Below are 27,549 nucleotides of genomic sequence, written 5' to 3' on the forward strand. Positions count from 1 at the left end.
ACTCTCAGGCTGTGCCCCTTCTCTGTACAAATAGAGGACTCTTTTCTGCAGGGATAGCAAATGGGAGGAAATGCTACTGTGTGGTTCAGCACCATTAAGCCCAGTTGATGCTGGCTCAGCAGTTTTTAAAACTGTGCTTACACATGGTTTGAACTTGATTGTAGCCAACCTGGTCTCCAATACGGTTTAACTGGCCAGCGCGTGGAGAGGGATTCAGCTTTGTTAGAGCTGCTGAGCATCCACAGAGTTTGACAATATAAACACGAGAGCACTTCTCCGTACAGATCTTCAGTTAACTCACTCTTTAACCTCAATAGTTGGTCCTCTCTTTACTCCCTGTAAAGCACATGAATTGTAGTTTAAAAAGAAAACTGAATAATTTCTTTTCATCGTGGATAGGTTTGGCAGAATTTGATTTTTATTTTTGTATCATTTTGATGGATAATATCTGTTTGTATTTAAGCAGTTTTTTTTCCCAGTGTTTAGCAATTTTAACTTTTCACAGTTGTGGGGAAACTAGGGGAAGGAGCAGCTCAGACTATAATTATTTACTGACAATAGGCAATTCAAAAAGTTAAAGCTTTCTAACCATTAAACTCAAATCATCACCATCACGTCAACATATACAAAGTAAATATTCTTAAATCAAGCTGAGTTGTCAGGCAGCATTTTCTCACTTTGCCCATCTGTAAGTTTGGCCTGCTATTGATGGAAATATTTTTTTCAATTTGTGGGTGTACAGTGAAATTTATGTTTACCAATAAAAATCTGTTCCTTTGATGCCTAATCATGGATGTTGTCTCTATGCAATTTTGATGCATTAAGAAACAGTTGGGAGTGGGGGAGACTTATTTCAAGGAGTCTAGTGATTTACGTCCTCCTTCCTTTAAAAATGGACTATGAATTTAGCCTTTCTCTCTTGGATGATCAAAGGTGATAGGAGGATGACCCAACCATGGAGGAAAGGGCCCATCTAATGCAGCGTACGGTGGGCTTGATTCAACGTTCTATTACAAAACATTCTCTCTAGTCTTTTGTAACTCTGAAGTCAATGGAGTTTTAGTGGTGGGAAAGTAATGTAATGGAGTGGAGAATCAGGACTATTATCCATTTCAAAAAAAGAAAAGGAGGACTTGTGGCACCTTAGAGACTAACAAATTTAAGTCTCTAAGGTGCCACAAGTCCTCCTTTTCTTTTTGCGGATACAGACTAACACGGCTGCTACTCTGAAACCTGTCCATTTTAAGACGATTTGCTGGACAGGAACAGGAATATTAGATTTTTGATCTTGTAACATTTTTTTTCTTTCAACAGGATCAAATTTATGTAGCTATGAACTACAGTCATCTGAGTACACTACTGATTCACAGGCCTCTAAGCTTTGTCCTAAGCTCCCGGTTCCAGAGAGGTAAGTTTTAATGGCTTCTTGTCTAATTGTTCATTTGTTTGAAAAAGATTTCACAAAAACCTCACAAACCACAGTTTGGGTCACTCTGTAACATACCTGTGTTTGTTTTTAGCATGTTAACTCTGTTGGTACAAAGGTCATCTTTAAAGAGACTGTCAACATAACACTAAAAAAAATACAAAAACACAACCTACTGTGTTACTAGTGCTATTAAAACTGGAATATTCAAACTACTATTTGATGTTCTATACTCAGTGTTGTGCAATGTGCTGCAAATCAGTTTGTTTGCCACGCTGAGGGCTGGCTGCATTTTAGCGGTACTGTTTGTACACAACGTTATGAAGGGCTTCGAAATGAAAGGTGATATATGCACATAAAATATTACGTTTGTCATTTATGGTGTTTGCTTCTTGCACTTTACTCAGCCAGTTAAACTCGGTGGGTCTGTTTCATTTGCTGGTTCTCTGTTGTGTCTAAGTTTCCAGCATTGGGATGCTTAAACGGCAGAAAGAAGAGAAAAAACCCAAATACCTGAAGGCACTCCTGTTCACGTATTACTACGTTTGCTCTAGTTTTAGTGCTTAAAATTTCAACCAAGAGCTGCCTTGGCTGTTTTTGGTAAAGTACATGGTAGCGATTGTAACAAAGAGGATGCTGCTGGCGTTGGGAGCCCAGCTGTGTGTTTGAAGATTAGAGTGCTGCCCAGAAGTAAAGGGGCAGTCAGCACTTCAGCTATACAGCAAATTTTGAGTTGTTCAGCAGTGTGATTATTTTAGGGCTCAGTCCTGCAAACACTTCTGTGAGTAGTCCTGCTGTCTTTAACAAGATTTCTGCAGGGGTGTTTGCGGCTTTGGTCTTCTGTGTTTTAGCTGAAATTGAAGGGGCTTGACAATGCAAACAGTTGTGACCAGTCATAGGTCTTACTTCTTAAAGAACCTCAGTCTGATTATATCTGTTCACGGTCAGGCCATACATTCTCTGCATGGACATGAGTGTTTGTAAAGGAAAAACAGAGAAAAGTTCTGGAGAGGATATGTTGTATCCATTTTAGGACCTGTTGTTTTAAATGTCTTTTGTTGACCTCCATAACTTACCCAAGTTTTTAAATTGACTACGATAAGCAGCAACTCAAATGCTAACAATAACATACTTTTTCTGAATCTTTTTTATTTGTTTTTGTTTTTTTTACTGCAGATCTGTAGCCTATGCAACAGACCTAGGCATAGATGCTGCGCTACCTAACTAAAATAAATACAAATTCCAGTGTTTTGCATACTCAAATGGCTTGTCAGTTTTAATTTTTGCCAGAATTGTATGTACTTTTCTTCCTAAACATTCCCATGTCATTCAGTTGGATTGAATTTTGCTTAATAAGCAAGCACGCAGGTAGAATGGAGTGTCATGTCACTTTATAATACAGTGCAAATTCCTGGCAAAATTGCTTTTTAAAATAGTCAGAAGGAGCTGTTATGTCAGTGGAGGGTTTCTCCATTTTATTCTACAGTTATAAGTTAAAATAAAAATAAAAACATTCATTAAATTTTAAAGTTTCCCAAAGTTTGACTTAAAGCCCCAAAGAAAATTAAAGGAAATGCCCAATGGTTTGCCTTTAACTCACATTATTGTGTTTTAGATATTGTGCTAGTGCAGTTATTGGAGTGAACAAGCACATTTTGAAGAAGAAATGAAAGGGTCTGAAGGATGGAAAAATAAAATAAACTTCAGGAAGAAGGATGTTGAGGAGGAAAACTCCCTGTTGTTTCCTTCCTGGAAGCAGCTCTTCAGCTGGTGTAAATTATATCATTCTATTGAAGTCAATGGAATAGCTCCATTAAAGTCAGTGGAGCTATGGCAACTTACATCAGCTGAGAACTGTCCCCTGAAGTTTCCCAGTTGATCATTTTGGAGGTAAAGTGTTCCTCATGCCCTGCAGAGGAACCCAGAGATCTTGGGGGACTCTGACATTTCAACTTTGGAACTCTGTCCTTACTCGTTTTGGCTTCCTCACAGCACTGCCAGAGATAACCACGCCCTCCAGTAGTACCTCCTGGAACCTCTTCCCTGTGCTAGAGAGCAGTTTCACTGCATGAAGGTGGTTTTGGAGCAGGGCATGTAGCCAGTTTTCCCCTTCCTTCCTGCCTCTACCTGGTCCAGCTCTGCACAGCCCTGCAGAGGAGCTTCCATTGAGTTTGGAGAGAAAAGGAGAGCATATCACAGCATCAGAACGCTCCATTCTGTTGGCTTAGTCTCCTCTACATGAGTCGGTATATATCAGTTATGGGGACTCTAAATATCTCACATCCACCCCTGTTTTGAGGCCCACCTAATAGAGAACTACTTTGTTCTTAACTCTGCATTCATTTCCTCGTCCGTATCCAATTAAACTGGACCCTTAATATAATTTCAATGCAACTGTTATATTTGTGCTTTTTTTATTTATTTATCGTCCCCTACTAGGCAGATTCTGCCGATGTTGATCATGATGATTAAGCAGCAGATTATTCTTAGAAGCTTATAATTTCATTTGAGTATGTAATGTCTCAAGGTATAAGCAAGGGGCCTTATCAATAGCAGAGGTCACTATGACTAGATTTATTATTTCATTTTTTGTTAAACAAGGCACATCACATGCTCATTGAGTCAGAACCACTGAAATGGAAACGGGTCTCGTGCTGCATTCTCAAGAGTCTCATTTATTCAAAAAAAGGTTGTAATAACCACTGACCTTATTTTTTATTAATTATAACAGTTTCTATTTAACTATTACACATAAAAACAGGTAACTTAATATGTACAGTATAATTGCTACAAGCAAGAGGGATATTAGGAGATTAATACAGGAATGCTGTGTGATAAAGATAAAGAGTATATATTTCTCCTCCAGGACATATTGCTTCTAATGGCTTTTTTCAGAATGTCTGTTTTCTTGTCAAGATGTAAAAAATTGATTTTTTTTTTTTAATGTTTCAGGATAAAACCTGAGCTTTGTCAGAATGATAGCTCTAATTTTCGGTATAAGCCTGTGAAATGTTGTAAGCTTTCTTAAAATTGGACCACGTGCATGAATTAAAAGTTAAATGCAAAGCCCTCTAATTTCAAGTTTTTCAAATTTCATTGCATACATTCTGTGGAGACCTGCGAGATGCTAACACATTCCAAAACTGGCTCCATCTTATAAAAAAGCTGAGGGAATATATAGGCTGCTCTCTAGATGGGAAGGCCATTACTATGGGTTTAATTTGATTTTTAACAGCTCTGACTAGATATGTAACTGTTCTGCTTAACTGCTGGCTTTACCACTCTCTGAAAGCAGAGTATCAGTATAAGCATCTGCAAACGCATTTACTTAGTCAGCACAGTTGACTTAAAACCTTAAAAAATAACATTTCTGATTATTTAGAAATGTCTGTCAGTTTCACAAAAGCATGGGAATCTGTTAATTATCTAGTTATGAGGGTGACCATAAACTCCTCCCAATTCTGCACTGAATAATTAGACAATTGCTTTTTTAGTATATTATCTCCCTCCTCTCCTCCACCTCCCCAAAATAATAATGCATAGAGGGGATATTCTTAAAGTAGATGAGTCTAACCCTTCACATTAGAAGTGAGGGTTAGAATTTTGGTAAGACTCACAATTTAAAAAGAGGTATCTGGTACAGGAAACCTCAGGCTTCAAAATCACTACTAAAATAGGAGAATCCCAAAGGGATAGTGTGCACTGGTGCTTCATTATACTGAAATCTTGCAAATAAGTCAGTAGGAACTGATGGAGAGGAAGGAAAGAATCTGGAGGTTAAAAGAAAATTCTTCAATTTAATGTAAAAATATATTTTATTCATTGGATTCAATTACAAGCAAGAGTATATTGCTAATAAAATGGAAAAGAATAATTAAAATATAAAATAGACAACCTTGATAGTCTGATCTAGTTTAGGGTACAAGAAGATGCAACTCCCCAGTGGGCAGCATTGGGAAAATAATGTCTCACATTTGTGCTCTCCTGTATTATCTGCTGGTGAACTGCATCCCAATGTCTGTTTACTGGGGTGAGAAGTACACCGGACCCTCGCGAGAACGCAGGATTTGGGATCCATGCGCGGTACCGCATTAACGCGGGGACCACGTTAAAATGAATTGCAATTAAAGTAATTACATTTGGGATCCATGGCCGTGACCGCGTTCTGTGCGAATTCGTGCTATATAGACGTGCGTTCTATTGAGGGTCCGGTGTATAATGCAAAATGTCAGTACCCCTTGAGAAGGACTCTTAATACCATTCAGGGTAAAATGAATAATTAAACAATTATAGGCCTCTTCATTGCATTTTTTATAAAACATTTAAAGACTTATTTAACTGAGGTAATGTAAGTAATTACTGTAATTTTCCTATCCTATGACCAGAATAAACATAAGAAAGGGAACGAATAAGATATCTTTATCATGGCTGCTTGGCAACAGTTGTAAATGGTGACATGTTTTAGACTAATGTATATTTTTGCAACTATAGTACAATCATTTTTAGATGACTTTTTTGCTACAAAAGTGGGTCAGTATTCCATTTTGAAGTCAGTGAAGGGCATTGTTTGAGCTGGTGTACCACATGACACTTGAATGACAGATGTTTAAGCTGAAATAAGAAAACACTCTTTTGAGAGGCGGAGGGTAATATCCTATTGGAATATGCATGCTGCCTTCTTTACAGAAATACTTGTAAAAATTGCATCACTCCTCATTGTGACCATTGTCATTCTAGCAGCACCTCTGCATTAAACTCACAGCTCCTTGTTATGGTGTTATGAGGGTGGAGAGTATTGCATCAATTCACCTTTCATTTGTGTGTTGATGTGGCATTTATATTAAGTAGGAGTAATTTTTTTTCTGATTTTTTTTTTCTTGTGTCACCAGTGCACCTATTCCATTCTTCCATCGCTGTGCTCCTGTGAACATTTCCTGCTATGCCAAGTTTGCAGAGGCCCTGATCACCTTTGTCAGTGACAGTAGTGTCTTACACAGGCTGATTAGTGGAGTTATGACCAGCAAAGAGATTATAATGGGACTTTGCTTGTTATCACTAGGTAATTGTTTTTCTCATTATTAGCTGTTTCATAGTACTGCGATAGGAGACTTTTAACATCCTCTAGCCACAACATGAACATAAAACATATACAGTAATAAGCCCTCAGGAAACTGTTCAAATGCTTTTTACTCAGTAGCCAAATAACTGTTTCAAAAGAAATATACATGCACATTCAGTTTTTATTTAAGATGGGGGGGAGGGGTTGGACATTCTTCAGTGCTCTTGCCACAGCTGTTTAAGTCAAGGAGAGGCAGCTGTACTTTCTAGTGCTCATTTGGCCCTTTCACTCACAGTTTTGCCCACTCCCTGCACCTCCTTCTAAAAATGAGAGCAATGCATGGCATTATGCTCTCAGAAACCTGGGACTTAGGCCTCTTTTTGTGTGTATGGCTTAGCTATTTGGGCTGGGATTTTCAAAGGAGCGAAAGGAAGTTAGGTGCAATTGTGTTTGGCTCCTTTGAACCTCCTAACCTTGGTTTCTATGAATGTAAATGTTGCAAGTGTGTTATTAAAAGCTGGGAAATTCCCAATTCTGGGCCTTAGGTTTCTTGTCGATCACTGATATCACACCAAAGTGAAGTGATTGTTTGTTTTAAACAGACCCTATAAATGAAGGTAAATTTGGATGCACACAATTTTATTACATTTCTGATCAGCTGACTTCATTGGATTCTTAGTGTGAGGCCCTTAACCTCTTAAAAAAGCCAACCCCTGCTGTTACAGCCATCTGTCAAGAGTGTGTGGTTAAAGAAAAAGAAATGACGACTGACTGCAGGGTGCTACAGAGTCTATGGCAGCAAGATTCTGCTATAGCCGATCTGTCTCTGTAGCAGAGAGAGAGGGAGATCTTGACTGAAAAAAAATAAAACGCAAAATCACTTCTTGGAACCAGCTGCAAAGAAACCCACAGAACTATTTCTTCCATTGCACTCCGTGGTAATAATAGTGGACCTGTAATAATTTGATCTAACGGTAAAAAGAAAATTAAAAATTTGCAAACTTGTAGCTCTGTTAGTAGGGCCCTACCAAATTCACGGTCCGTTTTGGTCAATTTCATGGTCACAGGATTTTAAAAATTGTAAATTTCATGATTTCAGCTATTTAAATCTGAAATTTCACAGTCTTGTAATTATAGGGGTCCTGACCCAAAAAGGAGTTGGGGGGAGGGGGGGTCACAATGTTATTGTAAAGATTTTTTTGTTTGTTTTTGTTTTTTTGCGGTACTGCTAACCCTGCTTCTGCGCTGCTGCTGGCAGTGATGCTGCCTTCAGAGCTGGGCAGCTGGAGAGCGGCGGCTGCTCAGGATGCCAGTTCTGAAGGCAGAGCCGCCACCACCAGCAGCAGCGCAGAAGTAAGGATGGCAGGATATGGTATTGCCACCCTTCTGCGCTGCTGCTTGCAGAGCGGGGCGCTCAGTCAGCAGCCGCCGCTCTCCAGCCGCCCAGCTCTGGGCAGCTGCACGGAAGTAAGGGTGGCAATACCACAGCCCCCCTAAAATAACCTTGTGACCTCCCTCCCGCAACTTCCTTTTGGGTCAAGACCCCCAATTTAAGAAACACTGGTCTCCCCTATAAAATCTGTATAGTATAAGATAAAAGCACACAAAAGACCAGATTTCATGGCAGGAGACCAGATTTCACGGTCTATGGCACATTTCTCATGGCCATGAATTTGAAAGGGCCCTATCTATTAGCAACACTGTAGTTGGATTAGTGCCAAATTTTACTTTATATAAAATTTTTCAATAAATAATGTAAAATTAATTTAGTGCTTTAGGTTAAAGGACGATAAAAAATGTGATTGCTTTCAGATCAATTTTTATGCTCCCTTAATTAAAAAAAAATCAGAATGTTAGATCATTTAGTTCACAAAGACGACCACAATGCCTTTCCCTTCAAAATGTAGCTAGTGCACACACAATACATGTTAGTGAGTGACAATTTAAGGAAGATTTTAGCATGCTGTGTCTGTATGTCGGTGGGACTAATACAATGCCCATGCTGGCTCCCTGTGAGGGAAGTAGCTTCCCAAATGATAGGTGCACTATGAAAACAGATGCAGAAATATTTATGTACCAATCCAAATGAATGAACTTTGAAGTGGCATGTTGCATATAATGCCATAATGCCAAGTGCACAAAAATGGGGATTTAAGAGATGAGAAATGGGAAAATAATAAAGATTGGAGGAGGAAATGTGAAAATTGCAAGTAAAAAAATTATTGCAGAATCAATAAAACTCATTAAAGTACCCAATGTGAATTATAAAGATAAATAACAAAGCAGTAATTTTTTCCTTGTAACAAACATGACATCTTAAATTACATACATCATAATATCTGCACTTGTTTAGCATGTGTGTTTGCATGCGAGTTCTCCTCTGCTGCTCAGAGTTGTGCAGTGTTTTCCCAACTCATAATATTAAACTCACACTTCTGTCATGTCCTCTTGTTTGTTTTGTCACTGTCTGAATACATCTATGTGGGTAAATTATGTTTGATATATAGTGTACTATGTAAATGCACACATGCTCTTGTTACTTAGCAGAAGCAGGAATTGTAGAGGCTACCTGACTTTCCTTGTGTATTTGTATAATAAGTTTGAAAGCCATGGATGGGGAGGGGACACTTCCTTTTATAAAAGATTCTATTAATATGCAATAAGATAATTATTAATAAGATGATAATATTATCTTTAGTGTAGTGAGTTCAATTGAACGTCCTCCCCCTTGCTCGCGAAAAACAACACCTTTATAGCATGTTCCTGTTTGAAATAATTGCTCTGCTTATTATATTTTTCTCTTCTGCAGTGCTGTCCATGATTTTGATGGTGATAATCAGGTACATTTCAAGAGTACTGGTTTGGATCTTAACAATTCTTGTCATTTTGGGATCGCTTGGTAAGTCTTGTTCATTTCCTTGTTTTTGAGAACCAAGTTCTGATCTCTCTCCCGCAACCGCGAGGTTAATCAGCGTCCTACTCAGAGCCACTTCTTTTTTTCTGCTTTACGTTGACCTATCTCAAGGTTCCATGGGGAAACTGCTATCCTTCTGGCTGAGGAGGACTGGATTAGATTAAGTCATTGCTGCTCTTTACCCAGCCAGACAATTACTGCACCTCCTGCTTGGCGGATGAGTACGCACACAGCCCGTGACAACCTGGAGAATGAGACACCAGGAATCTATTCAGAATCCTTACACTGCAGTATAGAGCCCTGTGGGGCAGAGCAGCCCCATTCACATTTAGGAGAGGCCCTTAGGGGGTGCCTGAGCTCTGCTCAGTACATTTAAGCAGAGGGGAACATGCGTGGTTTTCCATCACTTTTCCTCCTCCTTGCATACCTCTTCCAATCCTGGGGACTACTGGGGAAGCAGGGGGCTAGTTAGGCCCCCAGAGCAAGTAACAGTAGCCTGAAGCTGTGAGATGAGTTAGACACGCTGGCTTTAAGATGCCAGAGATTCCTCTACATAATGTGAATTCCCAGTTGTCCCATTAGGGCTGCTTTCTGGCAGCTTTGATCTACCCCATTAACTTCAAATTTTGTGGAACTGAAGTTTTATATTGTTGATCTTCAATAATGCAGCCAAAATATTGGGTATGGGCAGGAGGTTAAATTAGGTGACAGCCATGATTTAAGGTCCTGAGACCTGCCAGAGTTAGAAAAATTTCAGTGGGCCGGTAAAAGTACTTTCAAGATCACTTAGCTTTTCTGAACTGCCCCACTGACATCTTATTACATGCTGAAACACAGCACCAAGTGCGAAGACCTTAAAAGTTATGTTTTGTGAGACACGCTGCTTTGTTTACATTAGTTCATTGTTTTTGAAAGCCCCATATGGTCGGTAGCAAATCTGGAATTTCCTGAGTCCTACACCTATCTTTTGAAACTAATAGAATCCATCAGCTAAGATTTTGGCACTTTAGATAGGCACACCGCAGCTGAGTCTCAAACCTTGAGGAAAGGAGAGGAGAATTGGAGAGAGAAAAGAAATATCAAAAGAAAAAGGTTAATTCATTGGAAGTGTGGAATCCCAGATCAAAGGGAAGGTTCTGTCTTGGAAAAATGGCTAGAGCCAGAGAGTGAAATTCTGGCCCTATTAAAGTCAATGGGAGTTTTGCCACTCCCATTGACTTCAGTAGGGCTGGGATTTCCACCAGAGAGTTTAACGGGAGATGCTTCCCTCTATTCTCCTTAGCCTTTTATTTTTATTTTTCATTTTCCCATCTCACGTGAGGTGAGCTGGCTTTTCCCTATCACTCCTGCACTTCCAGTGCCTCCATCAGCTCTTCTTCAGGCAGGAACACCTATCTGTGATTTATTTGAGGTGCTGTTTCCGGTGTCATGGATTTTCTCCCCTTTCCTCTCTCTGTCTCCTGGTTGCTTCCTTTCCTCTTTCCTGGTGGCACTTCTCTCTGAAGTGTTTACCCTTTCACTTATCCACCTTTCTTTGCTCTTCTTGTTTCTCTACATCCTCTCTGTGGCTCCCTCACTCAGTTCTTCTATTTTAATATCCCATACACATCCTACCACATCATCATCCGTTCCTGTCCTTCCTTACCCCCTTCCAGTCCTCTAATGCCTGTCATATTGGAGCAGTATCTGTCCTTACCATGCCTCCTCTGACTAGTGGCTTCACCCTGTTCTCTCTAAAACACATGAAATGAGGAGTACTGATCGAAGGGGCTGCATGATTTTCAGGTGGACCTAGCAGGGTAGGAGCAGTGCAGGGAGAGTGCCTGTTTGATTAGCAGGCAAGTGGGAAGCCAGAGCACTCCCCCTTCAAAATCCTTCCTTTCAGAGTAGCATCCGCCCACTTGGATATTTTCTATCAGTTTAGACTATGCTGTGTTTGGCTGATTCCATTCTTTGTGCCTCTGTTCTGTAGAGGGAAATATAGTATTTGTCCTGTTTTTAATTCAAACCATAGGAGGCACAGGAGTCCTGTGGTGGCTGTATGCTAAGCAAAGAAACTTTGTCAATGAAACTCTTACTGCTGATCAGCTTCAAGTAGCCAAAGACAATCTTCAGGCCCTCCTGGTCTATGCCATTTCAGCTACTGTCTTCACGGTAAGTGCTTTGTCACTAACAAAATTGTATTCCTTTTTTCTGTCATTCTCGCCATGTTCTTTGGCTTGTCAATGCAGGTTTTGTAATGTGTGCAGGAAAGATTGAAAACGCTTCAGAAACAATATCCCTCTATGTTTTGTTGTTTCACTTTCTACTATTAGGCACTGTTCTGGTAGACCTATTCTTCTGATGCCAGGGGGGAGAGTATTGTAGGGCCTGAACCCACAGCTGGTCTGGGCCACTCTCAGAAGTCAGCTGGGACTTCCTTGCACAGAGCAGCTTCAGGATTGGACCCTTAATTTGTATGTTCACTTGCGCTTGGATCCTGTTTGTCAGATAAATCAAACATGCAATGCTGAGATGATACCTCATAATTTCATTTTAGTTAGTAAATCTTGATACAGGCATGCACTGTAATTAAACCTTTTTATAAACTTATCTGACAAGTTCTCCAGGATCTGTTTCAAAATATAGGGCAGATTCTGCCCTCAGCTACACCTGTGCCATCTCATTGCTTTCACTGGGTTGCACAATGCAACTGAGTGATAGAATTTGTTCTATAGTCTTGTCAGTCTGAGTGTCAGTTCAGAAAAAGTAATTTAAAAGATAGCAGGAGTCACTAAGAATAGTTTGCATTGATAAATCAATCTCGAAATATTTGATGTAGGATTAAGTCATGTAAGCTTGCAGGGCTTACACAAACTGTGTTGGAAGTGTGATTAGTTTGCTCTACTTGAAGAGCCTGTGTTGTTTACTGCACCTGATGGTCTGCTTTTCATCACCTAAAATGTCGGTTGGAAACTTCTCTCCTCAGGTTATCTTGTTCTTGATAATGTTAATTATGCGCAAGCGAGTAGCTCTCACCATTGCCTTGTTCCACGTGGCTGGCAAAGTTTTCATTCACCTGCCACTGCTAGTCTTCCAGCCCTTTTGGACTTTCTTTGCCCTCATCCTGTTTTGGAGCTACTGGATCATGGTCCTGCTTTTCCTTGGCACTACAGGTATGTGGGTACATTGCTTCTTTTAAGTAAACACTAGTACTTTCTTGTTCAGACTTTAGATGTAGTTAAAATTTGAAAATAAGAATTGTTGAGCTCTGGTATATCCCTTTGACTTTGAATGAGCACAGAGAGTACTTTAGTGCTGAAAGAGATTGCTGTGTTCTTGTGCACATCTGTATTCATCATCAGGTGTGAAGTTACCCATTGTTTGGTGACCTGGAAGTGGCTTTCTACCACTATTTTGGCCCCCTTTGATGTGAGGAAGAGCAGCTGCAGGGCTGCTGTAACATGCAAGCAGTAAGTCTCCAAGGGACTGTCACGCTAGCTGGGACCTGTTCGAACACAGTGTGTTCTGGTTATGGCATATTCCATATACGGCAGCGGGGCCTAGGAAAGGAAGATGGAGAGTTTATGATGCCAGCTTTATGCCATTCATAGATTTCCCCGTGCCAGAGGAATACTTAGCTATCCTGTTAGGGTAGCTTTCAGACTGGATAGTGTCTCATTTTTGGCTGTCTCATTGATTTGCAGAGTTGCAGAAATTAAATACAAAAAAAGCATGTCAATACATCAGTAAAGACATACATGTTTTTTAAAAGTCAGGAAATGTACAACTTCAGCGGAATCCATCAATCTGGTTTTATCTTCAAAAATTAAACTCAGCACATCTTTTGAAATAATGTTCTGTTATTTCTGTTCCTTTCTGTGTTTAGAGAATATTTTGGCTGGACCTGAGATAGACACCACCAGCCATGCTCAGGTCTGTCCCTGGTCCTTCTTCCCCCTTCTCTGTGCACACAACCAGCCACTTGCTGCTTGCAATCTATTCATTTTCAGCTCTGCTGCAGCTGTTACCAGTAAACAGTCCCCAGCCGGGGCTGGTGCAACATCAGCAACCTGATAAGGTGCTGTCAAATACACAAACTAAACAAACAATAATAGAGGGAAAGTATTCTGTCATCTCTCTGTTATGGTGATTTTAGGGATTACTTATAACAATCGCATGCAGATAAATGTAATTTTCAGGTTGATGGTATCCTTTTTAAGGTTCCTGCAGAAATATTAATATAGTCACTTGCCATAATATTCAACATATATGCAATGTATTTAACAAAAGTAAAAGGAATAGAAAATGCTAGAGACGTGCAATATGAATATGCTAATGTTACTGTAGGGGCCATAACTCTGCATTTCTTGACTTTTTAAATATATCTCCTATGACATGAACATTACATTAACAGTTTTTTGCATTTAATTTTCCTCCTTTTCATTGTAGAGCAAAGGGTTAAAAAACCCAGAGACGCTCCTCTAAGGACTTATGGCAGCACAAGCAATTTAGCCACTACGTAAACTGATAAATGCACATTTCTAAAAGGACACATGCATGCACAGAGCATCGCTCAAAACGCAAATGCACAGTAGCCAATTTTCTGGTGTTTGTGGCAGTCTTAGGGCTGGTCTACACTAGACAGTTAGATCCACCCAGCTACCTTGCTCATGGGTGTGAAAAATCCACATGCCTGAGCGACATAATTAAGCCAACCTAAGTCCCTGTGTAGACAGCGCTTCCATCGACTTACCTACTGCCTCTTGGGGAGGTGAATTTACTATGGAAATCGCTGTAGGAAGTATCTACACTGAAGTGCTAAGCTGTGCGCTGTAGCATTTTAAGTGTAGACATAGCCTTGGCAGTGGACATGCTCCTCAGCAATGAGGACTTTACACACCCAGTTTCAAGATAAAGGCCTAGAGATTCACCATAGAAGTTGCTGGGGTTCAGTAGAGGTACAAGGGTTTGCCTGAATAGAGGAGTTTGTAGGATTGGGGCCTAAATGTTTAGCTGATTTTAGTTAGTTCTGTACAAAACGGTGGCAGTAACTTTTCAAAATGGGAAATGTGTATTTTTCAGAAAGTTATAAGCATATGGGGGAAGAGGGTTAAATGGAACTTGAAATAGTGGGTTCACTACTTCACAGATGCTCTAATACATTATAGTAATTTTAACACTTTTTAGATCGTAAAACTATTTCAGCCTAACTATGGGAAAATATTTAGGATTTTAGGGCCCTGTTTTTAATAAGGGACAGAGATAACAGAATTTGTTCTTGGTTTTGTTTGTTTTACTGCTATAAGTTTAATTTTAATTATGAGATGTGATGTTTGTTATCTGGGGAACAATGAGTCACACTATTTTTCTTGTGCCTGAAAATGGTTATGGTCCCAATTCTGCATTTTGAGCTGTGCAGGTAGACAGACCCCTGCACCCAATGGACCAGTTGCATCATCAGGGCCAAAGCTTGGGCTTTAATAATAAAAAGCTTTGCTCCGTTTTAATTGTTGGTAACCTCAGCCCTGGTCCTGCATGTGCCTAATTTTATGCACTGTGAGTTGTCCCATTGATGTCAATGGGACAAAATGTTTTGCATTAAAGTTAAACAAATATTGAAGTCTTTGCAGAAACAAGGCCATACATACTATATATATCAATATTTCCCAAACTACTAAAAGCCAAAATGTATAACATTTCTAAAAATGAGTCAGAAGAAACTTGCTTTTCCAAATAGTAATTTACTAGAACAAAATTATTTTGGTATTGGTAAAAAGAAAAGGAGTACTTGTGGCACCTTAGAGACTAACCAATTTATTTGAGCATAAGCTTTCGTGAGCTACAGCTCACTTCATCGGATGCATACTGTGGAAACTGCAGAAGACATTATATACACAGAGACCATGAAACAATACCTCCTCCCACCCCACTCTCCTGCTGGTAATAGCTTATCTAAAGTGATCACTCTCCTTACAATGTGTATGATAATCAAGTTGGGCCATTTCCAGCACAAATCCAGGTTTTCTCACCCCCCCCCCCTTTTTTTTTTCTTTTCAAAAAACCACACACACAAACTCACTCTCCTGCTGGTAATAGCTCATCCAAAGTGACCACTCTCCCTACAACGTGCATGATAATCAAGGTGGGCCATTTCCAGCACAAATCCAGGTTTTCTCACCCCTCCCCCCCCCAAAACACACACACACAAACTCACTCTCTTGCTGGTAATAGCTTATCCAAAGTGACCACTCTCCCTACAATGTGTATGATAATCAAGGTGGGCCATTTCCAGCATAAATCCAAGTTTAATCAGAACGTCGGGGGGGGGGGGGGGGGGAGGAAAAAACAAGGGGAAATAGGCTACTTTGCATAACAACTTAGCCAGTCCTAGTCTCTATTTAAGCCTAAATTAATAGTATCCAATTTGCAAATGAATTCCAATTCAGCAGTTTCTCGCTGGAGTCTGGATTTGAAGTTTTTTTGTTGTAAGATAGCGACCTTCATGTCTGTAATTGCGTGACCAGAGAGATTGAAGTGTTCTCCGACTGGTTTATGAATGTTATAATTCTTGACATCTGATTTGTGTCCATTTATTCTTTTACGTAGAGACTGTCCAGTTTGACCAATGTACATGGCAGAGGGGCATTGCTGGCACATGATGGCATATATCACATTGGTGGATGTGCAGGTGAACGAGCCTCTGATAGTGTGGCTGATGTTATTAGGCCCTGTGATGGTGTCCCCTGAATTAATATGTGGGCACAGTTGGCAACAGGCTTTGTTGCAAGGATAGGTTCCTGGGTTAGTGGTTCTGTTGTGTGGTATGTGGTTGTTGGTGAGTATTTGCTTCAGGTTGGGGGGCTGTCTGTAGGCAAGGACTGGCCTGTCTCCCAAGATTTGTGAGAGTGTTGGGTCATCCTTCAGGATAGGTTGTAGATCCTTAATAATGCATTGGAGGGGTTTTAGTTGGGGGCTGAAGGTGACGGCTAGTGGCGTTCTGTTATTTTCTTTGTTAGGCCTGTCCTGTAGTAGGTGACTTCTGGGAACTCTTCTGGCTCTATCAATCTGTTTCTTCACTTCCGCAGGTGGGTATTGTAGTTGTAAGAATGCTTGATAGAGATCTTGTAGGTGTTTGTCTCTGTCTGAGGGGTTGGAGCAAATGTGGTTGTATCGCAGAGCTTGGCTGTAGACGATGGATCGTGTGGTGTGGTCAGGGTGAAAGCTGGAGGCATGTAGGTAGGAATAGCGGTCAGTAGGTTTCTGGTATAGGGTGGTATTTATGTGACCATTGTTTATTAGCACTGTAGTGTCCAGGAAGTGGATCTCTTGTGTGGACTGGACCAGGCTGAGGTTGATGGTGGGATGGAAATTGTTGAAATCATGGTGGAATTCCTCAAGGGCTTCTTTTCCATGGGTCCAGATGATGAAGATGTCATCAATATAGCGCGAGTAGAGTGGGGGCGTTAGGGGACGAGAGCTGAGGAAGCGTTGTTCTAAATCAGCCATAAAAATGTTGGCATACTGTGGGGCCATGCGGGTACTCATAGCAGTGTGGAGGGGGGGGGGGTGGTGAGAAAACCTGGATTTGTGCTGGAAATGGCCCACCTTGATTATCATGCACATTGTAGGGAGAGTGGTCACTTTGGATGAGCTATTACCAGCAGGAGAGTGAGTTTGTGTGTGTGGTTTTTTGAAAAAAAAAAAAAAAGGGGGGGGGGGGTGAGAGAACCTGGATTTGTGCTGGAAATGGCCCAACTTGATTATCATACACATTGTAAGGAGAGTGATCACTTTAGATAAACTATTACCAGCAGGAGAGTGGGGTGGGAGGAGGTATTGTTTCATGGTCTCTGTGTATATAATGTCTTCTGCAGTTTCCACAGTATGCATCCGATGAAGTGAGCTGTAGCTCACGAAAGCTTATGCTCAAATAAATTGGTTAGTCTCTAAGGTGCCACAAGTACTCCTTTTCTTTTTGCGAATACAGACTAACTCGGCTGTTACTCTGAAACCTGTCATTTGGTATTGGTGTTTGTCTTCCAAGGTTCATACAAATCTGAAACCATTCACATAACAGATCTAGTGCAAACCTAAGTGAAAACACTTACGGCTTTCAAGTTGGATCTGTTTTATGCACCTGTTATGTCCATTCTCTGTATTTTCCTGAACCTCTTCTGCTGTTCACATCATTCTGATGGGTGAGATGGACCTCCACAGTGAGTGCTAATGCTTTTTGAAATAGAGCATCCATCGCCTGAGGAAATCCTGACACAATGTCAGTGAGCTTATGTGAAAGTGCTACTTGGATCAGACAAGTCTATTGGGTTTTAAAATATGTATAAAATTCTTTGGGAAAAATCTTCTCTTCTCAAATGCTGCTAGTATTCTAGCAAATAGATTTTGTTGTTCAAATATAGACAAAACACACATATAAACACTTGCACTATCAAGAAATAGAGGTGACCATTAATGTTGTTTGATCCTAACTAAAAAATACAAATTATGATCTTTAAATAAATTTCTGCAATTTTTGCAAACTATGGATATGAAGAGAGCGTGGCAGAAAATTCAGAATGACTTAGGTTTCCTTCCTTTACATTTTGGAATAAGAAATCATTCTGCTTTATTATTTTTTTCCAAATTGCCACATGGCTAACAATTTTTTTTTTTTTAAGTTGTATGTTGAGTGTGCTCTGGAGAATTTAAAAATCCTTTCTCTGCATAATTATTAACAGTAATTACTAATTCTGCAGGCTGACCCAGCAATATTATCTCCATTATCAACTGTCCAGCTACACAGCTCTTCACGCTTTATTAGTAGACAGAGCTATCACTCTTCAATGATTGAGAGTTATTAACTGAATTGCAAATGGTTCCTTCTTTCTAAGTTGATATTGGCTGTCTGCCTTCTTTCTCTGATTTGTTCCTAGGTAGCCCTGTCCTAAATGAACAAGGGTTTGTGGAATTCCGGGTTTTGGGCCCTCTACGATACATGTGGTGGTACCATGTGGTAGGGCTGATCTGGATCAGTGAATTTATTCTAGCCTGTCAACAGATGACTGTAGCTGGGGCTGTTGTGACATACTATTTCACAAGGTGAGAACTTTTCAGACAGCTTTTTCTTGAGAGACCTAGTAACTGAATCATCAAAAATAACTGGGGCCAGAGCTTGTGGTGAAATGAGCAGATGTGTTCTGCCTGAAAGCTGAAAAGCAAAAGCAAACTCCTAAAATAAATAGTATGTTTAGCTGGTTTTGTTCAATTTAAAGATGTTAAGCACTGTAGTCTTGTTTGCCCCTATGTCCCATATACACAATTAAGACCTAGATGATTCATTTTTTTAAAAAAAAAAAGTAAAAAGCACTTTGACATTCATCTCTTGTCAGTAATAAAGCTGATAAGCTCCATTTAAATTAAGAGGATTGGCACTAATTGACTGGGATTACTTAACTGAAAAATATAGTCCTTCAATTCTTTTCACCCACTCATTTGTCTGTTTTCTAAGATTACAGAAAGTCCCATTAGAGCCATCATTTTCATATGAATTCAGGCAAGATTATATACTAATGTTAATGTGAAGCAAAATGTATACATTAAATCTCCATGTACCATCACTGTGCATGAGTCCTAAATTTGTAAATCATGCTATACTCATATCAGCTAATGCACATGTATCTCAAATACAAGAGAGGGATGCATCACATGTTTTTAGGATAATAACTCCTAATTGGTAGTATTGCAGTGTTCAAAAATAATGAGAATTAAAAATAAATAAATCTGAGCTTTTTTTAATTTGGTTTTTTTTAGTCTCTAGGTGCACCGAAATCATGTTTTTAAGCTTTTTTCTACACAATAAGGACTAGAAATTTTTATTTTTTTTTTAAATGGAAGCGGAGGTTCTTCAATCACAGAGCTAGGAGATAAGGCTTTAAGAAAAACTCTATCACGAGTCTTGCAATAATTTTGTGAGAATGAGCAATACTGAAGTGATATCCAGTGCTTTCGCTAACATACAACTGTTGGCAACATTTTTGATTAAGGAAAGAAATGATGATCTTATTGAACTTATTCACCTCTTCTTTTTTTTTAAAGTATATCTTTCTAAAGTGAAATTTCTCAAAATGTAACCGTGATATTTTATAGTTCACTATATATTTGTTTAAAAAAAGAAATCTCTGTGCTCACAATCTGATAATTTAAGTTACACTTCCCATTCCAAATGGTCTCAAAGTAGTTTGCAAACAATAGAGATACAGCACCTCTGGAAAAACGCAGCTACTTCTGAAGCAGAGGGCATCAGCGGTGATGCACAGCAAGAGTGGTGGAGTAAGGGAGGAAAATGTCAACCCATGACAAAGCCTTTATGCCTTATTAAAATTGCCATAGGGTCATCATTGTCCATGCAGAGCAGAGCAGACCAGGACTTTGGTTTAAGTGTTCTCTCATATGAAAAATACCTTACCATAATTTATTTTCATTGATATCCGGCAACCATTCATTTCATTGATGTCCCTGCTGTGCTGTTTTTACAAATGTACAGTTTTCAAAAATTGTACATAACTAGGAAATACACAGTAGGCAGGAATAGTCCTGCTGCAGCATGGGGGTGGGCTAGATGATTTAAGAGATCTTTTGCATCCTCAACATCTGTGAGTTTATTAACTGTATTTTACCTGAAGGTAAATGAGTTTGCTCTTACCTGCTCCCTATCCATCATCCCTTAATGGGAATTTTGAGTGATTAAATATCCATTTCCCTCTACTACTTCGTTTTCTTGCATAGTAAAGTGTGGTTCTAGTCTGAAAAGTGACTGTGAAAATGGCATACTGGGGTTCCACATCGTTGTTAATGATTTCTAGATCAAATGTACATAATTTGCATATAGAAAGATTTTTGTTTAACTGCCAGCCCTGAACTCTCACCTAGGGATCTGAAAACCAAGACAGGCTCTTTGCATTTCATGTAATGCTACCAGTCATAAGTAGTCTTGGCAGCGTTTGGGGTTTTTTTTTATTATTTTGATGGATAATATCAATGTTCATTTCAAGCATTTCATTCAATCTTTATTTAAATTTTCACAGTTGAGGGGAATGATGGAGAAAGGTCAGAATTATTTAACGACCGTAGACAATGAGAATCAGAAATTTAAAGCTTTTATGACTGTTAAAACACAAGTTGCCAACATCCTCTGTCAAAATATACAAGGCAAACATCCTGAAATCAAACTCAAGGAGCATTTTTCTTACTCTGCCATTGTGTGTGTGTGTGTGTGTGTGTGTGTGTGTGTGTGGTGAAATTGACATTTATCAACATCTACTGGTAAAAACGTAATGCTTCCAAGCCTAGTCATAAGGTTCTGTTGGCCAGGTTAGGCCCTCGGTTACACTTGTGCAAGCCAATTGCCTTCTTCCATTTGCACAGATATAACTGGTTGGAACTAGGTAAACTGTTTTTTGCAAGAAGAAATAGAATCCAGCTCACTGAAAACTGACTTCAGAATGCTAACAGGAGCCAAAAGGTGTAAAAACATTTTTTCCTCACTGAAGTCAGCATGAATCAGTACATGCAGGGAGCAGGTCTGTGGAATTAGACGGTGCCACTTTTTTATATTTTTCAAGTGAAACCACCCTTAAGAATAGAAAAGGAGGACTTGTGGCACCTTAGAGACTAACCAATTTATTTGAGCATAAGCTTTCGTGAGCTACAGCTCACTTCATCGGATGCAGTGAGCTGTAGCTCACGAAAGCTTATGCTCAAATAAATTGGTTAGTCTCTAAGGTGCCACAAGTACTCCTTTTCTTTTTGCGAATACAGACTAACACGGCTGCTACTCTGAAACCTTAAGAATAGGTTTCCCTAAATTCAGGGGAGGCATTTTATTATTGGAACACTGGCACTTCATTAACATTAATCCTATGATACTTGTATCACTGAGTTTTTTTTTTTTTAATACTTATCGGGCGCTCTTTCACTAAATGCTGAATGGACCTACTGTAGAGAGGGAAATAGTGATGGCTTGCTTTAGAGGAAACAAATACGAATGATAAGAATACATTTCTTAAAAGCTATATCAGAAGACTGAATGTGCATTCAGCTCGTCTTATAAATACATCCCTATTTCCCCTTATAAATACATCCCTATAAATACTTGGTTACAGCACTGTATTTTGTTTTAATACTTGATTCCCTGGCTTTGTGGATAGGTATATTCAGAAATACAAATGGTCTGAAAACAGCTTTTGTGTAATGAATGTATATATGCTTTTTCCAATATATAAAATAGGGAAAATCCTAAAATAAATTTGGGGGAGAGGAGGGAAAGACTTAAAAATGTTGAATTAGACATTCATAAAAGTGTAGAGCTTAAAAAATTGATTGGTTAGGTATAACTATAGTGCAGGCCAGTATCCCCGCACAGCTCAGCTGATGACTCATCCTCTTCCTGTTACTACATTAGAGCTAATACTGTTCTATACCCTGCTTCTCAGTGTATCAGCAGTGTCCACTGAAGACTAGAATGAGACCACCAAATTGCTTTTCACCTATGAACTCAGTCCGAATTTGTCTGTAGGTGGTTTTTCTTATCTGAAGTCCATATTGATGATACTGCTTTATTGTATTTCTCTGCTGATTTTCCACAGGGAGAAACGGAATCTGCCATTTACTCCTATTCTGGCATCAGTAAATCGCCTTGTCTGTTACCACCTAGGAACAGTGGCAAAAGGTTCTTTCATTATCACATTAGTGAAGATTCCACGAATGATCCTTATGTATATTCATTCCCAACTCAAAGGAAAAGTAAGGGAAACCTACTTCTTATTAAAATACTGGGTTCCAAATGCTTGAAATTTGATCCTAAGTTCTGACCAAAAAAGTAAGTGTGTTCATGAAACTTACGGGCTGATTTCAGAATATTCAGCCCTTAAAGTATAGCCCATGCATTTAAATGTAATGGTCGTTCATGTTCTTTGTCCTTTGGGGGTTTTTTAATGTATTTGGGTTTTTTTCCCCTGTTGCCATGCTAGGAAAATGCCTGTGCTCGATGTATGCTGAAAGCTTGCATCTGCTGCCTTTGGTGTCTAGAAAAGTGCCTGACTTACTTAAATCAGGTAAGATTTTATATACTATGACTTTTTATATAAAGGCTGACAATTTATGTGTTTGAGGAAGGATAGTCTTAAACCAGAAGATGGAGTAATTTTTTCCTGAAGTTGACACATGTTAAATTGTACTTTGGAACTTGATTGAACCTATGTACCTCAGTCATGTCCCCATTACTGAAATTAAAGTACATTGTGATCTCACTGAGGCTCATTACATTAGTCCTCATTAACAGCGCCTGTGTGAAAAATTGTCCACATTTCTCTTTCTGGAAAGACATTTTGTCCTTTAAAAATGACTAATCGTGTCTAAGCAATATAGCATTAGTTTAATGGCTGAATACAACACCCCCGGCACCCGTTCTCCCCAGGTACATTTAAGTTTGAAAGTGTATTTATCGTAACAGAGTGTGGCGCTTTTCTCCTTTTTAATATTTGAGCATCACATATTTGAGAAAATGTATTTCTTTTAAGTCTCTTCCTCTAAGGCTATGTCGACACAGCAGATGGGAGGTGCAGTTCCTGTCTCAGGTAGATGTATACATACTAGTTCTGCTTGAGCTCGTGTGCTAAAAAGAGTAGGGTAGCTATGGCAGGTGGGGCTAGTGTCAGAGTCTAACCATGTCTGAGATCCCGAGTATGTACTCGGGTGGCTAGCCCAAGGTGCCACCTCAGCTGCCACGCTGCTATTTTTAGCGTGCTAGCTTGAGCAGAGCTGTCACGGGAACATCGACCTGAGCTGGGAATTGTACCTCCCAGCTTCAGTGTAGCATTGTCTAAAGAAGGAAAACAACTGTGAATTGTGATGGGTTGTTTAGTCATATCTGTTTCCTTGTGGGAGAGTTGTGCTGTAGTCTGTTAATATAAATTTCTTTTTTACTATTCGATTTGTTTCTCAAATTTGAGACAAACATTTTGTATGATGGAGCTCCTCCCTCTTTGATTTGGCAAACTATATGACTGTGAACCCAGCTACCTTTGTAAGCGAGCTCACTTTCCCCTTGGGTCAGATTAAAGTCGGACAGAACTTGTACTCCTTGTAGAACCCCAAGATACGTTTTTGGAAGCTGCCTTATTCAAAGCTTGGTTTTCAGAGTTGTGATGAAACTACCAGACAAAACCTTATAGCATACCATAAAGTTCTAGCGTGGGCATAGTCCTGGCCTGCCCTCACCAGGCCTTGGTTTTGAATTGTCTTGATGAAGATTATTAGTGAAGTGTGTAATTATTGGAAATTGTCTTTGTTACCTATGCCTTACCTAGTCAGTGATGCTGGACAGAACTAGAAATCCTTTCTTTTCCAACATCTAGAAAGCAACTTCTCTGAAACACATGACCCTCAAACTTGTATGTCCTGAGAGAGATTTTTATCCAGCTGCTTAACTAGGTAGTAATGTCATTGCTCATCTCCTACTCCTGCAGCGAGATTCCAAATGATTTTTCCACTAGCATTTTGCTGTGAAACTGATATATATGGCAAGAATAAGCAAGGCAGGTGGAAAAATGGTTATTCCTTCCTCTGTTGTTCTCTGTCTATTGAGTCAACCACTGCCCTGGGGGGACTTGGTTTCGCAGCTTCAAGGTGAGCAGTGACTGGCTCAAAAGCCAGCACAAATCCTTGCCTTGTTTTGTTTATGAAATCAGCAGTGAGCACTGACTGGATTTTTCATTACACAGTTCCTTTCCTCCCTAATTCTGGGATGGAGCTGGTTGTCTTGAAAGTGAGTGTCATGTTATTGAGTCCTCATTATTTATTGATTAGATTTGTACCTTTAAAGATCTCTTATTAAATTAAGTGTCTCATGACATTGTGTTCCCTGTTGTGGAAGGGGATGGGAGGAGAAAGTCTTGTTGCCGTAGCAGATGATTTCTTGGCAGGTAGATAGATATTGGGAACACGAGCTCTGGGGAATGTTGAAGGAAAAGGGACAGTGTGTCTGTGACTAATTCTTCATTTTTGTTTTCCCCCAGAATGCATATACAGCCACAGCTATCAACAGCACCAACTTCTGCACCTCAGCGAAGGATGCCTTTGTCATTCTAGTGGAGAATGCTCTGCGAGTGGCTGCCATAAACACAGTGGGAGACTTCATGCTGTTCCTGGGAAAGGTATGCCTCAGGGGTGTACTGTTACAGACGTGGAACAAGTCTGCTTGCTGTCAGAAACCTTCCCTGTGCTTGCACTGCAGCTACAATGTGCCTCTGAGAGCTTGTTTTCCCACTGCCTACTGCTGGGACCCATTCCATCCTGCTGTTTCCAGTCAGGAACATGATTTAGAGGGCCGTGAGCAGGAAAGGGAAGTGTAAAAGACTTTCCGGATAGTGGTGGGTAAGACTGGTCAGACAGTGCGCGTTGCAGGGGTTCAGCTGAAAATTCCTTTGACAACTGACAGCTGAAAAAAGTCTGGCCAGAAGTTTTTAGTTTTCCATTGAAAAATCTAAAATGTAAGGAAAGCCGACAATTCCCCTAACAACTTGTTTAATCAAACCTCAGTTTTCCTTCAGAAAGAAGTTACCCCTTTTCAACCAGCCCTTGTAGTAGGGGTGGAATGGGAGGCAGCAGGACTTTGTATTGGCAGCTGGGAGTTGCCCATTGTGGGAGTAAAGAGGAAAGAGTTGGGATCAAGTATATTCCAAGGTAGAAAGATTACTAAGAACTGCTGTTGCAGCTCCATTTTCTATTTCTTTAGGAAAAACCAGAACCCAGTATGTTACTGTTCCATCTGGGCTGACTTTTTCTGTTCGTATTTACTAAATACTAGTCCAGCCGCTTCAGATGTATCCCCACAAGTACGTATCAGCATTGGGGCCCTTCATGGAAAGAACTGTCTGTCCTCTGTATGCTCCTCTCCGTTTATTAAATCAGATTACAGTGGGCTGAACTCTTAAGTGTGGTTTTCTAATCCAGTAAATAAACGAATCAATACAGAGTGATGGGAATGAGCACATAATGAAGATACAGGTGCCTTGGGGGTATTGAAGTGAGCAGTGCAGTTCTCTGGAGTACTCTAACATGACAGGAAATGTCTCCATCAAAAAATGGCTTTCAGATCATTGGGTGAACAGAAGGGTGGCAGTAATGCTTAAATAAGCAGTGCAGACTACCAAACAACAGTGTTAACTCCGTGATGCTGCCTGGCCAGCCCCGTTCTTCTTTCAGCTTAATGCAATATCTGAATAATACAGTGGAAACTGACCTATTTTGCGGTGTTTGATTTTTTAAATGCAGAGATATGGTGTATTGTTCATAAAAAATACATTGACACCCAATATGACGTTTCATAGGGCCACTCACGCTAATTTTTGAGAAACTACCTGAAAGAGATGTAGAAATGCCTTACACTGTTAAAATCAGAGTGAGAAATAAGGCTTATTTTACAGTGGGGACCTAATACACAAGGTAATTCTTAGCAGCCTTCCTGTTGCAAATAGGAGGGACAGGAACAAGCTGAAGGGATATTTTGTCTAAGTGTGTGTTTGCAAGCAAAATTATTATAAAGCATATTAGTTGATGGATCTGGGTATACTAATTTTTATATTCTGTAAAAAGTACAGACCTAGAACTGATCCCTGACCCGAGGAGTTTATCATTTGAATAAACTGACAAAACAGCAGAGTAAGGTTCTGTCTTACAAGGGTATCTTTTTTTTTTTTTTTTTGCCCCTGGAACAATGGGTGAGTGACAGCTTTGTATTTACTCATGTGAATTAGCTTTTGGGGCTTTGAAGAGATGGTATTCTCCTCTGCGCAGGCACAGCATTGAAAACAGCTCTGGCTGGATCCAGCGGCACGTGGGTTTTAGTCATATTTAGTGTCTTGTGGTGGAGTCAGTGACACTGCAGCATCCAGTTCTCCTACACCTGTGAGATTAAAGTCTGTGCGCACGTACATGAAAAATAATCCAACGGCTTCTGCAATCATTCTTGTCGTTTTGTTTTCTTTGCTTCAGGTCCTGATCGTTTGCAGCACAGGCTTGGCAGGGGTTATGTTGCTGAACTACCAGCGGGATTACACAGTGTGGGTGCTGCCTCTCATCATCGTCTGCCTCTTTGCTTTCCTGGTTGCTCACTGCTTCCTGTCAATTTATGAAATGGTCGTGGATGTCCTCTTCTTATGTTTTGCCATTGATACAAAATACAACGATGGAAGCCCTGGTAGAGAATTCTACATGGATAAAATTCTCATGGTAGGTTAGTTTTCCTCCCCTCTGCCTTGAGTCAAAGGAACTCTACTATCTATAAAGAATTTAGTGCAAGCTTCTGATGCCATTCAGCACAAAAACCCCAGGGTCAGCCTTTTTTAGAGACCTTTCTCTTGGGTACAGAGGAAAATATGACGCACGTCAGTAGTGCCCAGGTTGGGGTTTCTTACCCAGACCGACAAACCAGCCTTTGCTCAGACAGTATCTCTCTGAGTCCTCAAATAGTGGCGCTTACAGCCCCTCCCTGGAGTATGTGTCTGAGCCCAAGTTGCACCTCATCTGACAGGGACAAAGCAGGCCATGTTACAGTTACACTAGATGTCTACACTAGAGACCTTACAGTGGCACAGCTGTACCAATGCAGCTGCGCCACTATAAGAGCGGCTACATCACAGATCTATGCCAACAGGAGAGAGCTTATCCGTCGACATAATTAAACCACCCCCAATGAGTGGTGATCACTATGTCGGCAGGAGAAGCTGTGCACACTATCACTTAAGCCGGCGAAACATATGTCATAGAATCATAGAATATCAGAGTGGGAAGGGACCTCTGGAGGTCATCTAGTCCAAACCCCTGCTCAAAGCAGGACCAATCCCCAACTAAATCATCCCAGCCAGGGCTTTGTCAAGCCTGACCTTAAAAACCTCTAAGGATGGAGATTCCACCACCTCCCTAGGTAACCCATTCCAGTGTTTCACCACGCTCCTAGTGAAAAAGTTTTTCCTAATATCCAACCTAAATCTCCCCCACTGCAACTTGAGACCCTTACTCCTTGTCCTGTCATCTGCTATCACTGAGAATAGTCTAGAGCCATCCTCTTTGGAACCCCCTCTCAGGAAGTTAAAAGCAGCTATCAAATCCCTC

General features: G+C 40.1%; 1 protein-coding gene across 2 annotated transcripts in view; it reads left to right on the forward strand.

Moving 5' to 3' along the window:
* Positions 1 to 27,549, forward strand: part of SLC44A1 (solute carrier family 44 member 1) — a 102,383-nt gene that overhangs the window by 59,598 nt on the left and 15,236 nt on the right. For both annotated transcript variants that reach the window (XM_074953660.1, XM_074953659.1), the window contains exons 5-14: positions 1,315 to 1,408; positions 6,316 to 6,485; positions 9,295 to 9,384; positions 11,414 to 11,553; positions 12,368 to 12,554; positions 18,312 to 18,477; positions 22,023 to 22,179; positions 22,407 to 22,490; positions 24,453 to 24,590; positions 26,431 to 26,667. In XM_074953660.1, the coding sequence (XP_074809761.1) occupies positions 1,315 to 1,408; positions 6,316 to 6,485; positions 9,295 to 9,384; positions 11,414 to 11,553; positions 12,368 to 12,554; positions 18,312 to 18,477; positions 22,023 to 22,179; positions 22,407 to 22,490; positions 24,453 to 24,590; positions 26,431 to 26,667 (1,463 nt within the window). The remainder of the gene's footprint in view (positions 1 to 1,314; positions 1,409 to 6,315; positions 6,486 to 9,294; positions 9,385 to 11,413; positions 11,554 to 12,367; positions 12,555 to 18,311; positions 18,478 to 22,022; positions 22,180 to 22,406; positions 22,491 to 24,452; positions 24,591 to 26,430; positions 26,668 to 27,549) is intronic.

The sequence above is a fragment of the Natator depressus genome, chromosome 5 (genome assembly GCF_965152275.1).
Source record: "Natator depressus isolate rNatDep1 chromosome 5, rNatDep2.hap1, whole genome shotgun sequence".
Lineage (NCBI taxonomy): Eukaryota > Metazoa > Chordata > Testudines > Cheloniidae > Natator > Natator depressus.